The sequence below is a fragment of the Lytechinus variegatus genome, chromosome 7, assembly GCF_018143015.1.
Source record: "Lytechinus variegatus isolate NC3 chromosome 7, Lvar_3.0, whole genome shotgun sequence".
Classification (NCBI taxonomy): Eukaryota; Metazoa; Echinodermata; class Echinoidea; order Temnopleuroida; family Toxopneustidae; genus Lytechinus; species Lytechinus variegatus.
The window spans coordinates 2,013,390-2,030,826 of NC_054746.1; the positions used below are offsets into that span (position 1 = coordinate 2,013,390).

The window sequence follows — 17,437 nt, forward strand, 5'->3', positions numbered from 1 at the left end:
TTTTCAAATACATATTGCACAGAATTTGTTTTTCTCTATTAGACACCCTCAAATGCATGAGAGAAAATTTCTAAAATAGTAACAAATTGTCATAATACTGTTACATGTGACACATATTCTTGATATCACTGAACTGAAATTAATATCTAAATCTCTAAACCACTTCTTAAACTAAAGATACAGCTTCCAAGCTCAATCCAACGACTTTCCATCAATCTCCTGACTTAATTGCCTGAACTTTGAAACTCTCAATCAATTACTTCTTTTTCTGTCAGTTGTTCTTAAATTATTCAATCTAATCTAAAATTATGGCAGACTTCCAAAGTCATTCAAGACATATTATAACACACAAATATTTTCTGTTCATCTCTGATGAAATGACATCCAATGCTTAAGGCATTGCATTGACAAGAATATTGACCTTGACAATACACAGGATTTTTTCGAGGGTGAGGGGAACAAGTATAGGTGTGATAAAGCATGGTGGTGTTCGATCCGATTTTCATCCTGATTTTTCATCAATAATTAAAAAATTATCATTCAGCAAAAATCGGATGTAGGGCTTGCAGGTCAATGTGCTTTAATTATCTATTGCTCATAGTCTAAGCACCACAGCTTCAACTAGAGATCCTTTAGGGATAGTCGGCTGCTCATCACTCCTCGGAGGCAGCGCTAACAGGGCGTTGGCTTGCCGCATGCTGATCAGACGGCTGCTGATCTGGTTGCCGGTCGTCGAAGCCAGAGGCACGCCGTCCTCAGGGGACTGCCAGTCCAACAGCGCCCTCTGGAACTCGGGTCGAGGGTCAAGCTTGAGGTCTTGCTGGACCTGAAAGAGCAAGAAGAGGAAGATATGGGCGAGTTAATAAAATACCTTTGATAAACTCTCATACTATCCTGACTCAAAAGCGAATTACAGCCCTAAAGACTTCATTAAGACCCATATTTATTTCTTAAAATAAACAACAAAGTTGCTTATTTCAGACAAAAAAAAAGGTTTTCTCTCTTACATGATACTCAGCAACTTACCCGAACTTTGATTCTCTTGAGATGAAGGTTCGCATATCCCATCATCCTCCTCAGACAAGGTAAGACAAAGTGGTTGAATGTCACGATGCCTGATACAGGATTACCTATAAGAAACAGATGATGGTGGAAAAGGTAACAACTATACTTGCTTTTATAGCACCTAATACCCCTTTATCAGAAGTTCCAAAGCACTCTACAATAAGTGCAACATAATAACACTGGCTGGAGCTGAGCTACTGTCACATGCTCACATGTGTCAAAGAATAATTTCTTGCCAGATTCCTCACCTGGGTGGAGTGCAGCGCAATGTGGATCGATTACTCGCTGAAGAAATTTACGCCATGACTGGAATTCGAACCCATGACCCTCTGTTTAGAAGTCCTGAGACTAATCCACTTGGCCACAACGCTCTATGATACGCCTACAATGGATCTGATGAGCGTTACATTAAGAATTTTGCCATTATCATTATGAGGGTACTGCACTGACCACAGACTCTTCATACTGCATGCACTTCACATTTATGTATCGAAATTCAAAGGACATCTTGGTGTTTAAGCATGCAGCTGCAATCCACGCTAACTGGGAGAAGTTAAGAGCTGATGCAGTTTCAAATGTTGGTCACACCTTTCGGATTGTGATATTCAATTCAAGTATGGGCAGTCGCATGCTGATTGGTATTTGAATATCTCTGGTACCAATTAGAAAGGCCCTGAGGCCAATCAATGAGGCTTTCAATACCATAAGATTGGGACCCTTGGTTTAATCTTGGTCCTGTTAATGCTAATGTAGAATCTTACCTGGCAGTGAGAAGAAGAGCTTCTTTGCACCCTCGTGTTCAAATGTGCAGAAAGTTGTTGGTTTCCTGTAGAGAGAGAAAGAAAAAAGAGGGGGAGAGAGGGACTGAGATAATCCATACTCTAATGTTGCAAATCAAAGATGCAGCTTTGATTGTATGTGGAGACAGAAAAGGAAAAACAGAATTAAAGAAAAGTGGGGAGGGGACAAATGTAGATACACCCAATTATCTTGTAAATCATTAAGCATTTTCTATAGCTGTCAAATGTATCAATAAAGTATGGCAGAAACCTCAAAGGAAGAGAAGGGGGACACTGTCATTTCAATGTCATTACTTTCAATTCTCACGCAATTTTTTAGACCCAAATTGTGACCCCTTGGGTACGCGGTTCCAAAATTACGCAACATTTTGTAAGTGCATGCAGACCCAAAATAGCTCAAAAGCGTGAATTAGTGTACAAATCCAATGCAAATAGTATTTTTTGCGAAAATTCATAAATGTATGATTACTTTTCTTTTTACTGACAATTAATTTCATCTTCTTATGGCCAAAATAAAGTCCCAAACAATTTCCATTGAAAAAAAACCCCAATGAACTACAAAAGTTGAAAAACAAAGAAATACATTAAAAATTTAGAAAACAATAAAACAAATAAGAAAATAAATAAGATGTTGAAATTTTTCAAAAGTGCATTTGATTAGATTCTTATAAAGAATCTGTGAACCAAAAATAAGCATTTAAGGGGATATTATTTATGTAATTAGAGCAAACTTTTGATTTTATGCATAAATTAGCATAATTTATTTTCAATGAGCTTTTTCGCAGAATTTGATCTAATAATTTTGCAGATTATGCCCTGGGTAACACGCGTGCCAATTTTTGTCGCAATCAACGGCCGAGATCATAAGGACTTCTAAGGCATCGAAATAGCCCAGTTAAAAGGTTAAAAGGTGCGTTGTTGCTCCATCCATTTTTTTTTATATCGATGAGCCTATAAACATTCTTGTGGTTCTTACCCTGGCTTGATGAATATACGTCCAAAGTGAAGCGTAGCCTTGAGTTCTTCTGAGAGGACATACTTGAGTAGATCTTTCTCCCCCATGGACACTCCACCGGTAGTAACGATCACATCAGATTGAGAGGCAGCCTTCAAGAGAACCTCCTTGGTTGCTTGGACCCTGCAACAGATGACACAGGCAGGAATTGAGCATTTGAAGGATGATTTAAAAATTTGAACAGTAAGATGTTTCAAGTCTTAAAATCTTAAAGTCGCATTAAATTCTACTATATTTTAAAAAATAGGGTCGGTTGCCTTAAGGCCACCGCTCACCATACGACTGTTCGCGATCCGATTTTGGAACAAATCGCATTTTGCAAATTTTCTGAAAATAATAATATAATCATTTTTAAAGATTGCAAGCCTTTATTTTGGAGTAAAGGCCAAATTAGTTTCAATTCGTTGCTAATCGTATGACTGCTATGACATCATTACGACTAGATATCAAATTTGCTTTTATTCTAAGAAGGATGATAGCATAGTCACAGATTTGAACATAGGTATTCTTATGATGACTGAGAAGATTACACAGTAAGATATTCCTTGTCTCAATATTAGCATCAAATTCTTACGTTTCTTTACGTTCTATTCCAAAATTGGGGCCCAGACAAATCGTAAGGTGTGTGGTCGCCTTTAAGGACCAGGGGCGATACCATCTCCACATGCAACTTAAAGTAAGCATATATCATCAAAAGAGTGTAATTCAAGGCCTGATATTAAATTGAAAAGAATTGAAAACCCATACAAGGTTGGGGTTTCATAAAGCTGTCTGCAAAATTACACATAACTTTATGCACACCTAGAACAAGTTCTTAAGTGCTAAGTCAGCAACACAAGGACATATGTTCTTGAAGATTCCTTTCCTTGGAGGTGTGGAAATTGGCGGAAAGAATGAAATTGTGAAGCTTCTGAGAATAGTTTAGGGTACCTATCCAGTCATTTAGCATAACCAAGTATGACCAGTTGTGACTTCACTCATGCATCACAATATACGAACAGTAATATGAAGCTGCCCCCCAGTAAATTTTTAAAATTCAGTTGTACGTCAGCTTTCATAAGAGAATGAATTATTGGATTATTGTTTGGTGACCCCTGGCTTTGTGCAAGAAATTCTTCAGTCAGGCCTGATCAGCATTGGGCAATTGTCAGACCGGGTTAGTGAGATGATGACTTTACCCTAACGCATTTTCCAGTGGTATTGCGTAACGTCTGCTAGTCAATAAATCTCGATCTACCATGGTTCAACCATGTGTGAATTATACCAGAATGGTGTCAAATTTTCTCATGAATACAGACAACAATCAAGTTTTAATTCTACTCAATTCAAAATCCATAAGATCGAATGGAAGACTCACGTATCAGGTGCGATGCCTACATCTACTGTAGGAACATTCATCTCTAGGAGTGTAGCCAGCATGGTAATCCTATTACTATCATAGATGTGACCCGGAGGAAGCTTCTCAGAGGGTTCCGTCAACTGTAAGAACAAGAAGAGATAACAAGAATGGATACAGGTTTTCTCTTTCTGTTACGGTAACTACCAAAGGAACTCTGCAGAAATCTGCTCACTGTAGGAACAAAAGATGTAGCGGTATGACAAAAATACATTCTAGGGGGGTTTTATAAAGCTGTTTGTAACTTACATGCAACTTTGTGGATGACTGGTAACCCTTTCTGAGAAACTAAATCAACAGTAATGGAAATTTGGACCCCATATCAAACGGGTTGGTGATTTATCGCTAGATGAAACGGTGAATTAACTCTTCATGCGTTAACCTGTAAACCCCCTGTGTGTTGCATTATTTTAGCAGTGATCCCCTCTACGCAGTATAATACACTCTGTTATTTACAGTGCCATAACTTTTTATCTGATCATTTTGAAAGAAAATGTTGTGTAGCAAACTTTTAGAGTGTTTCCTGGGCTTTCTTATCATATATAAATTTATTGGATAAATTACAATTTCTAAATGCTTTCTCCTAATACTTCCAACAAAATTTAGCCCCCCTTTTACATTGGTTCTTGTGTTAGTGGCATGATTTTTATTTATCCACTTGGACTGTTCATTACATAAGCTTTGTATTGATACCAAAATCATTAATCTGATAAAAATAGCCCATATATAGTGGAAAATAAAAGAGTAAATTTTTGCCTTGTCAAGGTACTGTACTCCATTGAAAGGGTCTCATTCACATTCGTGCCATGAGTCACAGACTCCTAACAATAAACCTGGCCATGGTATTGTTTGTGAGGAGGGTTTTATTGATTTTCTCCTCTCCTTTTTCAATGAACTTCCTGGCTGTGATCAGGATGTATTGATTTTTTGGGAAAACTCAACGATTCTGTAATTTGTAAACTGAGATAATCCGTCGAACGCTAAACTAATGTCGCACGTGCGATCGATCGATCGGTACACATGTACGGTATACAAAAACGCTAGGCTATACATTGTAGCTAGGCACGCTCCGGGGCATGCAATTGCTCGAAAAACAATGGGACAGGGGACGTCTATGGGAAATGTGTGGTTGTGCGAATGCGAACGAAACACGCCTACGGATGTGCAATAATGCGAACGTAACGCATGAAGAGTTAAGGTCATCATTGCAATTTTGGTCAGTAGACTGATGAGGAAACAATCAGAATTGTTCTTTCAAATTAATGATTAATTGATGACCATTGTTATGGGGCCCTGGTCTTTATCATTCACAAGATAGGACCTTCAGTCGATACAGCTGTTCATATCTTATGAACAGCTGTATGGAACACCCCCCTCCCCCCGGTATTATACCACAGGTCACTCACCTAATTGCCTGTTGAACGAACACCTTCTATGGGTCGACAGTAACGCTTGACCTTCGTGACTTATTGTTATAAGCTACTGAAATTCTTGCATCTGATTAGCTGAAGGCAAGTTAGTCGGTAAAGCTCGATCTTCGTGAAACGCTCCCCTTGTACACAATTGTACTCACCTCATTGCCTGTTGAACAGACACCTACTATGGGTCGACGGTGACACTTGACCTTCGTGATTCCCACTGACGCAAGGAGACCAAGCTCCGGAGGACAAAGCTTGGTTCCAGGAACCACCAGCATGGTCCCTTCTTGCAGGTCGCTTCCGATAGGTCTAGAATAATAGAAACAAATAATGGTAAATTGATGAACGGCCTTCACCTGTTTTCATCTAATTGACTATAGATTTCCATTTTAAAGCACAAAATGGTTGTTTGAATACAGAGTTGCAAGGCCCAAGCGATTCCCATTCAGGCAAAGAGACCAAGCTCAAAGGGCAGAGATTGGTTCCAGGAACCACCAACATGGTCCCATCTTGCAGGTTGCTTCCGATAGGTCTAGAATGATAGAAGCCAATAATGGTAAATTGAAAATTGGTTTACAACTGCTTTATCTACGTGACTATATTTTTCCATTTTACAGCACAAAATGGTCAATTAAACAGAGAGGGGCATGACACTGGTAATTCCTATTGAGGACACCAAGCTCAGGAGCACAGGTCGGTTATTGACCTATCTCTCTCAGGGTTAGCTCCATGGAATGACGTCACACAAGGGCACAAAGAGCTTGTATGTATTATCACATGCACAAATCACTTCTAGTGTGTGGAAATATCCTAGTACACCCATTTAAAAGGGATATAAATCAAATAGAGAACATTGGCTATAGAAGAGGTATCTAGATGTAAGTATGTGGACCTGCTCCATGCCAGAACATCTACAGAAAAGGATATGAAATCAAATAATAATAATAACAGCTGTATTTTTAAAGTCCTTTTTGCCTGAGGATACAAAGCGCTGCTATTTTTTAACCCTGCATTAGCTACGCTGTCCATATAGGCACCCAAGCATTGAAGGAACTTCTTCCTACTGGGTACCCATTCACCTCACCTGGGTTGAGTGCAGCACAAAGTGGGTAAATTTCTTGCTGAAGGAAAACATGCCATGGTTTGGAACTGAACCCACGTCCCTCAGATAGAAAGACAAGAGTCATAACCACTAGACCAAGACGCCCCCACTATTTGCAATAGTAGAGAAATCTACCCACCTGATATCCTGGCCAGCTGTAGGTGTTGATAGAATTCTAACAGATACCTCTCTTTTACCCTGAGAAAGGTGGAGAACAAAATAGAATGGATGAGATAAATAAATTAACAATCCAGTATTCCATTAAACACCAATTTGTTTTTCACACATGTTTTATACCCCCACGACTGTATCTGTTTTTGTTTGTGGTGAACTTTCATTTTATGTATATGTGTGTTAAAAAGTTCTGCATTTATGAGTATGCCTATACATTCAATTCAATCAGTGGCGTAATTAGCAAAACAATGGGGAGGGAGGGGGCAGATATGGTAAATTAAGCAATATTTATGAAAAGTTGCGAAAAAAGCGAGCAAGCAAAAATTTGACATTATTATTACAAAAATCAAATTTTATGATAGATTTTGACATAATATTCAGAAAAAACATATTTCACCCTTTACTCTTTCTTTATTCTTCTTAGTCGAGAACAATTTCTTTGGGGACAAGTGCCTCCTAGCCCCCACCCCCCCATCTGTATGCCACTGAATGTAATTCAATACTAAAGGACTTAAACAGATCAGGTATGGCCAAACCCACAAAAAGTTGCAATGTGTGATTTTTAGTAGCTGAATGACAGCAGCGTCTGCAGCATGGTTTGGTCAGAATTAACAAATCAGTTTTTGCGTATTTTGCTCTGTGCACTGCATTAAAACAAATGGATGTACCATACAAACCTAAAATATTGTTTAGTTTTAATTAGACCCATATCATTGTTTCACACATAAAGTGTTTTATCAGAGCTGCCAATGTAAACAAGAGTATTCCAGTATTTTAAGAGCTGAAATCAATATTTTGCTGAGGAAATCAGTATTTAGCATGAAAACCATCCAAATTCTTCTCGTATTTCAGTACTAACTACTAGAAATCAGTACTAGTTGACAGGTGTTTCCTGTAGTTGTACTACTTTTTTTTCAATGAAAAAATAAATGTGCATATAGTGAAACTGAAAAAAATTGATAATTTGAATTATCTGTTTTAAAGAAAAAAAGATTGAAAAACCACAGCCTCACTGCCTTCAATATCTGCTTTTCCAGTCATACTTACATCATCGGCTTCTTCTACTAGTTCGGTATCCTCCACCTGCACCACAGCGTCAGCACCCTTAGGGATTGGAGCACCGGTGGTGATCCTGATCACATGACCTGGGAGGAGCTCAAGGTCAGGTGCATCTCCAGCGGTGGCATCGTTCATCACCTGACGTACCCCGGGACCATCAGAAGCTGAAACGGTTGATTGATACAGATAAGTATACAAAACGGGACCTAGGTCTTGGTGCATGAAAGTTTCAATTTGCTATCCATGGTAATAATGCCAATTCGTCCAATTACCAACTCATCTACTCTCATTTGGTGTCTACCATCAATTTGTTCACTCTTCAAATGGTTCAATAGCCATTAAGTCCATAAATCACTTGGACTAAGTGTTAATTTGGTGAAATAACTGAAAATTAAATGGAAATTAGACCAAAGATTTAAGAGACGAAATGATCGCAGACGAACTGGTGATTATACGAAAGTGATGATTTATCATGAAAAAAGTCGAGGGGGGGGCCTGATTCAACCCCCCCCCCGTCTTACTAGGGTTAAGTCTTAGACCATATTATTTCAAGATTTTGTGAGCCACACCATTATAATTCAAGCGACCCAGAGGGTTATTCTTATCATAGCCCTCCATGATGTTTAGTTGTATGCTATCACGTCAACTCCATGTAATTTCACTATTCTTACCTAGTACTGCATAACCGTCCTTGATTGAGTTCCTAAATGGAGGCAGTGAAATTGGGGCTTTGACCTCCTCAGCTACAACTCTAGCCAAAGCATCTATGGACAGAGATATCAATTAATTAATTAATTTATTCATTTATTTATCAAATCATTAATTTTTACTACAGTACAAGTACAGGAAAGAAACATAAAATGTGAAAAGAATATACTAATAGTATATGAAAATAATGTAGGAAAACTAAAGTACAGGAACAAGATAAAGAAGAAAATGTAAGTACAGTTTATGACAATAATGTAGGACTATTTTGTAAAACCATGTGAGATTTCTCCACTAATCTTTATCTATCACATTAAAATTAGATTTCCTCCTCACAAAAAATAGCTTATTTTCTACTTCACTCTCTAACTTTTACCAATCTTTAATGAGCTAAATATGTTATCAGTATTCCAGTCCTTTCCTCCAGTTTCCATCCTAATGCCCCCCTGCCACTTCCTAGGTCCCATATTCATCTGCATACATTAATAAGATTTATGTGTAAAAAACTCATTCCCTCTCCCACTACCCCTTCTCAGCCTGTCCCTTGCTCCATCCCCTTCTCCCTCTTTTCCTTCCCCCTTCTTTTTTTATGGTTGTTCTTTGGGCCAGATGTTACCACGATCATAAAATGATGAAAGTGGCCCATAACTGCCACATAATAAACCATAATTAAATCAAATAGTAGGGAGTTTTACATCAATACCCTTAACCTTTTATCTCCCTCCCATCTATCTGTCGGTCTCTTCCTTCCCTCCGCCCCACCTCCTTCTAGCCTTTGCTCTCCAACTTACCCTTAATATCCACAAACTCTGGTGGTAGTCCATGGCAATCTTGAGGGCATCTTTGACTGGGATGACAGGATAGATTGAATCTCTTGGATGCCTGGCAACGTTCTCTCTTTCAATTCCCCTCCTTTCCTTCTTCCCCCTTCCCATCCCCTTCTCCACTCTCTTCCCCCCCCTCCACTCCAACTTACCCTTAATATCCACAACCTCTGGTGGTAGTACTGGGGTGTTATCCATGACGATCTTAAGGGCATCTTTGAAAGGGATGACGGGATAGATCGAGTCTCTTGGACGCCTGGCCACCTTCTCAACGTCATGGTGACCTGATGGAATAGAAGATTTACAAGTGCTTTCTGTTAATAAACATCAATCACTTTCCCAACATACATGATTGACATAACAGAAGTAAGAGTCCTCTTTCGAACAATAATGTTTTCAATCAATAAAAGCAGTAGAAAATACTTATTACAGAGCAAATGCATTGCAATGATATAGCACTAGTCAAAGAATATATCACAATTCCAAAGATTTCATCCTCTGACATTAAAAGTAATATTGCTTTAAAAGCAAAATGAATGAAATATTCTGCTTCTGCTACTTAATAGTATTATGATTCTGTTAATTCCGGCTTCCAGCCATTAACAAATCAACCCATTATATTTATATTACCATTTGACGATAAGCCCTTCCATAAAACAAATAAAATTACAAATGAATATGTGAATGATAATCAAATAAATAATCATGTCTTCAGTTCAGTGGCTAAAAAGTCTGCTTTCTAAAAATTGAAAAATCTTCAACTTACGGATCTTCTGACAGTTGTGATGCCCATGTGGACTGACAGTTGGTAGATTCTGAGAAAATTAGAAAATATGTTAATCTGGTGATTTGATGTCAAATATTCATCATCATCTCCATCATTTCCATCATCATTTTCATCATCATCATGTTTCAAGATGATGATCACCCTAATTATCATGATCATCATCACCAACATTATCATCAACATCCTCATCATTATCATCATCATCACCACCACCACCATGATTATGATGATAAACATCATCATCGATGACAGTAATAGTCATAATCATCATCCTTATCATCATCATCATCATCATCATCATCATCACCACCACCACCATCTTCATCATAATTACCACTATTATGATCATGATCATCATCATCATATCACAATCTTTATCATCATCATTGATTGCCACCATCATCATCATCACCACCACCACCATCTTCATCATAATTACCATCATTATGATCATCATCATCATCATCATATCACAATCTTTATCATCATCATTGATCACCATCATCATCATCATCATCATCAACATCATCATCATTGATATTGTTCAGGCATGATATTCTCCTCTGAAAAAAAATCTGAAAAATAAACAAGGGACAATGTTCTTGGGCAAAGGATTTCACGTAAAAAAAAATCAGAATTCCGATTTTAGTCAGGAGAATATCATTCCTAATCATCATCATCATCATCATTTCTCTCATGATGATCATCTTCTTCTAGCCAGGCAAATAAACATTCATAAAGTACATTAGGGTAAATACTTGGCTCTAATTAAACTTCTCTACTTGGTGTAGCAGATATTTCAGTTAGCAGTTTAAAACTTATAATTCAATACATCATTGCTCAAATGAATGAAATATAGCCAGGCCTGCTATAGAAATATTGACTCTATGAATCATACACAGTATGAACCCTTCAAAGTGGCCGCTAGATGACCAACTGTTTTTGTGACCTTTAACATGTCATAGATTTTGTACATGGTCAAACAGGTTGACACAGCATTAATTTTGTAGGTTAATTTTTTGAGGGGTTTTATCATACATGGCATCACAAATACACACATAACACACTTTTATGTTTGGGTTTAGTCATGTTTTATTCACCTCCTCATGCATTTTAAACATAGTTTGTCTTTGCATAATTTCCTAGTTAATCCCCATATACATGACTTATTTATCTTTCCATCCCTTTTCTTCACCCTTACTTTTGTCATTTATCTGCTTTGATAATTTTATATTTAAGTAGCCTCCAAACAAATACTTCTTAATTGGGGATACTTTCCAGCACAAGGCCAATATTTGCTTTATTTTTAAGTTTCCTAATAATTTCTAATATTATACAGGCCTAATTATACTACAAAATTAATTTGTATCTATCTTGTGTTTTTGTATCTTTTTTATTGATGATTGATCTACATATTTGATGTCTACGTTTGATTTTATATGACACCCAGATAGATCCTTGTGATTTGATTAGTTGTTTGATATCGTTCATTCATTTTGCAATGATGTCATCAACCGTGCAATTTTGGATCCATGCGATTTTGTCCATTGCACGCGCAACGATACTGTAGCTGCAGGCACCAACAGTGCGCATGTTGTAATGACATAACAATCAACAGACCGCACTGCATGAGCATGTTTTGCATTGAAAATCATAAATTTCATAAGAAAAAAAATCAATTTTTAGGTGACATATAAACCAAATAGTAAAACATGAAATAATGATCCATTCAATGGATCAATTCATTTCATCTTTCACCTCATGAAGTATTATGTCCATTGCACTCATTAACATTCATAATTTGTATGATATATTTATTGTTTTTAGTGATGCAATGAAAATACATTAACTGAACGGATGGTTGACAGCATTGGAATTCTAAATCATAAACTTATCAATTAACTGGACCAATGCATAAATCATTTTGAAATATTATCAATAAAAAGTATTGTGACGTTGGTAACATCGACGTTTAAAACCATGGGAAAAAAGGAGTTAGGCCCTATTCTATTATATGTAGATCTATAGGCATATGGAAAATGAATCACCACTGGGGATTGGAGTCAGCTGACTCAAGCTGCTTAGTATTCACAACACGTGCTGGCTTGTAAACAAATATGTACTGCATATATATATTTTTTATGAGTTATAGCTGAAATGTCTTTACCAAATGTAATCTAAGGAGATTGCTTGCCATGAATGTGGAGAGTGGAAGCTGAGCTTTCCAGTGATAGTATGCTTGTGTAGGTTCCGTGTTTAGAAGTGGGGTCAACAGGGCTGCAAATAATGTTGTTTTTAGAGAAACTTTCACTAGTTTGAGGGCATTTAAATGAATTTAAAAGGGCAATGCCTCAGATTTGTACTTTTTTTCTGCCATTTAGGCCCATTTTTGCAACCAACCTTGCATCTATTATTTTAATGGATAATAAATAAAAAAAATCACAGAAACTAAATTTCTGTTTTGTTTGCCAATTTTCATTAAAAAAAATCCTATTCCCCCTTAAACTTTACAACTTTAGATTTGACAATGAGAAGAATCACTCTTTCAGATCATGGACCTACTAGGTCCATGTTCAAATAAGCTAATTTTATACTGGTCAATAGTAATCTATCCCTGAATGTGCCCTTATAGGTAGAATATTCTGTAATTATTATAGAGCATATCTTTTATCGCATGGACGTAGAAGCTAATTCCATCTAAAAGATTATTTCTTCATTGGTCAAGGCCTTCTTTCCAGTACTGCCTGATAAGTGTAGAGAACCAGCGAGGTCTAGAGTTGAGATGAAACGTTTCGGTCTCGCGAAGTTTGGACCTACATGCAAACACAAAGCAAAAGTTTCAGTCTCTGCCATCGTCAATTTTCGCTGGGACTTTGTATGGATCCATTCATTGGCGGAAATCCCAGGGGGGACAGGGGGGTCGTGTCCCCTCTACTCAAAATAGTAGGGGGGACACAATATCAAATGTCCCCCCTACTATTTTGGGTCTTTGGTGTGATGCTAAGAAATATATCACTGAAAATGGGAATAAAACGTGCGTTTTGGGACGAGATGACCTTTTTTGGTTTTTTTTGCTTGTCAAATATATTTTCGTCGAAATTTTAGGTAATACCCTTTTTTTTTTTGGCTTGTCAAATTTTCCAGACCCTTGTCCCCCCTACCTTTTGGGAGAGATTTCCGCCCCTGGATCCATTTGACAACTACACAACTATTATGCACTTTGTGCCCATCGACATGGTTTCAGGACTCAACCTCCATGGGCTCAGTAGGGTTATGTCTTGTTATAATCAAGACATAGCAGGCTCCTAGCCTATGTGTGTTGAGAAATGGGCAGAAGGTCAATGCAGTTTTGTTTTCTTCTTATCACAGGGGCGAGGATGTGGTAGAAATTACCAAGGAAATTATTCCTGTAATTTTGATTCTATCAATTTAAATCAATTTACTTTCATACACAGGTCTAACAAAAATATCTCCTCATTCTTCATGAATCAATTGACATAAAAAAATTATTTTATTATTTATTTATTTATTTTTTTTTTTGGGGGGGGGGGAGAATTATGATACTGAGCATAAAACAGCTGCTCACAAGTTATGTCACAATACAGGCCAAATTACTTGGAGCACATTGGGATTTCTGTGTACTTTTTGAAGTCTTTACTTAATGGTGATCGAGAGTGACAGGTATAATGTATATTTAGTGGAGCAAATATTGAAGCACTTGGTACTCACAAGGAAACTATACTTAATTGATGGGAGAATAAGAATTAAACCTTTGTTAAAACCATAACCGAGCACTATCCTCTTTACACATTTGAAACCAGTTTGATTGATATGTTTTTCTTAGGTTTCTAATTATCTTGAAGCCATCTGGACATCAGGGTCAACTTCCCCACTTTAAAGATAAACGCCAGTTGTGGTAACGATCTCAAAATGACTTTTTACAGAATCTAATATATAGACCACGCAAGTTTCTGTTTATATGAATAAAAAATATGTGCCAAACGATTCTGAAAGAAATTGTGTATTTGCTGAGAAATAAGCAAAATAAGCGCAGATTCGGTCACTTCCACCGGGTCTTTATTCCAGCAATGATAATACACTGTCCCACGTGTGCCTATCTGTGTTGGCGATCTTCAGTGTGATCGTTTTTCAGCTTAGATTTTATGATTTCACAAAGTTCAGTTTATGTAACTGTACCAGATCTAGATCCAACTTCCCCTTTATGGTTTGGAGGATTTACTGTTACAATCTTGTCCACACTAGAATACATTTTGGCATTCTTTCTCATTTAGGACATGTGTTTCGAAGTCTGTTGATACTTAATCATCTGATATTAGTTGGATCCTCATTTTTCAAAATCCTCATTTTTTAAAAAAATCCTACACAATATCTAAAATGCATATATTTCAACCCTACTTTTTCTCTGAAATGATAACAATACATCAAATTACAAAAGAGTATGATTTATTAGAATATTTCATGCACAATAAATAAATCAGAATATTTCATTCAAAATCAAGAATTAAAATTCATGCAAAATTACACGTCAGTCGTATATTAGAGAAAAAGGTATGCGCCTGACTTCACAGAGGGGGAAAAAGAGCAATAGTTTAATAAAATCTCATGAACTAAAAAAGTTGGAAGAGAATGATTTCTAAGCATGACACTCAATATGCCAATGTTGATAACAAAAGATCTGTACCTCAAGCCTACTTCACACTATGCAATTCCCTTCAATCAAATTTGGTTTTCAACTGTGATTATACTACCATCAAATCTAATCTCATCATTTATCAAATATCCCTGTTTCAGTTTCAAACAATGAAACACTCCATAGTACAAGGTAAGCATTACCTCTGGAAAAAAGGCCAAATCGGTTTCAAATTGCTGATGGTTGCACAATTTGGAACCAATATGACCTTTCAAACAGCTTGTCATTGCTGTTTATTCATCTTTGTATTGTTATTTTTTCTTTCAGAACATAAAAATAAATCGGTTAGGGTCTGTGTGCATTTAATTGAAGATCTATTGCCACTCCCCAAACAAAAATCATTGCAGCAGATAGCATGGTGCAATGTAGGGCCCAAGTATTGTTTTATTTTCTTTATCAAACTTGGAAGTAGAGTTATTTCACAATTTAATTTTTTGTTTTTCATTTTCAACTAGTAGTGGATTATTCATCATTATGACCCATCAAGACCTATGACTTAAGCAATGTAAGGTCTTGTAAACAAAATGTCTGCTTTAGATTATCTCAACTGGAAAGGAAATGCAATTGCTAACTGAAGTTCATTTTCACTAAATTGGCCATCATTCAGTCATGATCTGTGATAACATCTTAATTTCAGTATTTCTATTCATACAAATATATTACGATATCGAAAATTTTATCATGATTATTATCAATAGATATGCTTTGTGTCACAATGTTTCCAGTTCATAAATCTAGTCAAAGAGGAAGGATGGCCAGCATCACAATGTTTTATCTATAAAGGCTCATTGCATAAAACTTTCAATAGTTGCAAACTGGGCCCCATCTTACAAAGAGATACTATTGATCCAATCAATTGTAACTCTATGGAAATCCAGCAGTGTCATAATCTTTTCTACAGGAAATTTGCACAATGTCCTTTGTAAACATAGAGAAGCACAGTGAATTAAAAAAATAAAAAAGAAGTGGAGCACCTCTGGCAGTCTCACCTGCATCAAGCGATTCAATAGAGCAGCAGTGCTGACTTTGAAAACTGCTATAAAATATTTCACAAAAAACACCATTAATATAATGATACAATACTACTTTCAGTGACAATAAATGACATTTGACCTTGATCATGCAACCTAAGACATGTCAATGATACTAAATTACCCCTATATCCAAATTGTATAAACTATATCTATAAATTTTAAAAGTTATGACAGAAATCTAATAATTACCTCCAAAATGGTCAAAGTTCAATGACCTTCAATGACCTTTGACTTTGGTCATGTGAGCTGAAACTCACATAAGATGTTCAGTGATACATGGTTACTCTTATGTCCAAGTTCTATACACTAGATCCACACACTTTCAGAGTTATGATGGTTGTTTCGCAGAGCAAAGAGATTTAGTTTCAATTTTGATAACGGACATGCGCAGTCAGTGAAAGTTTTGTTTACCGTTTTCGCTTTTTCGCCATGTTTTAGTCCTTGAGAACGTTACCTGAGCAGGCTACGGAAGATTGCGGAGCAGAAATATGGACGCTAATTCGTCTGTTTTGCTACAAACAAGAATTTTTCTGAATGAAGACTTTTAGATCTGCCACAGAAATCGAATAATATAGCTTGGTGGCTTTGTATCTTAATTACAGTGGAGCTAAATTTCTTGAATCGATGTCCCTTTCATCAACAAATCATCAATTTGATTTCTTTGACTGACCTGGGTTTGGAGATAGAAGGTGTAGATCTCATTATGACGTCAGAAGCGAGACTTTGGATTCGTTAGGAATTTATGTCGTAGAGGGCAGCATGGAAATCTGCGAAGCTACAAACTAACGTGAAATTTGTCATGTTTTGATATGGAATCCCGATTGCTAATTTGTTATTTCTGAGACAGCCCAATGTTTTAAGTAGAAAATCAATACATACGATAAAATCTTGATAATCACTCTTTTGTTTGATGATGATGATGATAACGTAGCTAAAGGGATTGCATGTATACAAAGGGATTTTTGAAGGATTATTATCCATGCTTACAATGTGGAAGAACCCACATATATATGTTTTGGTGTTATGTGTTAGAATCGTTATGAAAACGAGTTGGTGATTGATGCTGATAACATGACAGAGAAGGTCATGAATATTTATTTTGGGAAGGATATCAATCAGATAGGAATGGATATTAGTATCAAGATAGTTTGATTTAATCGTAGAAAGTGAACATTTAGAGCAAAATGAGAGGGGTTTGTCAGGTATTTCATGTCAAGTTCTAGAGAGAAGTGAATCCATTCATAATGCTCAGTAGAAGTATACCTTTCTGTAGAAGGACATTTGGCTACAGATGTCAAGGATCCTCATGGGGCTCAAGCTAAGGTTGATGATGTTCTGCCTCACCTA

General features: G+C 36.7%; 1 protein-coding gene across 1 annotated transcript in view; it reads right to left on the reverse strand.

Moving 5' to 3' along the window:
• Positions 1-548: 548 nt before the first annotated feature.
• Positions 549-17,437, reverse strand: part of LOC121418192 (gephyrin-like) — a 43,158-nt gene continuing 26,269 nt past the window's right edge. The window contains exons 8-18 of the mRNA XM_041611920.1: positions 10,325-10,373; positions 9,711-9,842; positions 8,701-8,793; positions 8,018-8,193; positions 6,936-6,994; positions 5,850-6,003; positions 4,238-4,359; positions 2,842-3,003; positions 1,827-1,891; positions 1,027-1,130; positions 549-826 (exon numbers count right to left, since the gene is read on the reverse strand). Of these exons, the coding sequence (XP_041467854.1) occupies positions 596-826; positions 1,027-1,130; positions 1,827-1,891; positions 2,842-3,003; positions 4,238-4,359; positions 5,850-6,003; positions 6,936-6,994; positions 8,018-8,193; positions 8,701-8,793; positions 9,711-9,842; positions 10,325-10,373 (1,347 nt within the window). The 3' untranslated portion in view covers positions 549-595. The remainder of the gene's footprint in view (positions 827-1,026; positions 1,131-1,826; positions 1,892-2,841; positions 3,004-4,237; positions 4,360-5,849; positions 6,004-6,935; positions 6,995-8,017; positions 8,194-8,700; positions 8,794-9,710; positions 9,843-10,324; positions 10,374-17,437) is intronic.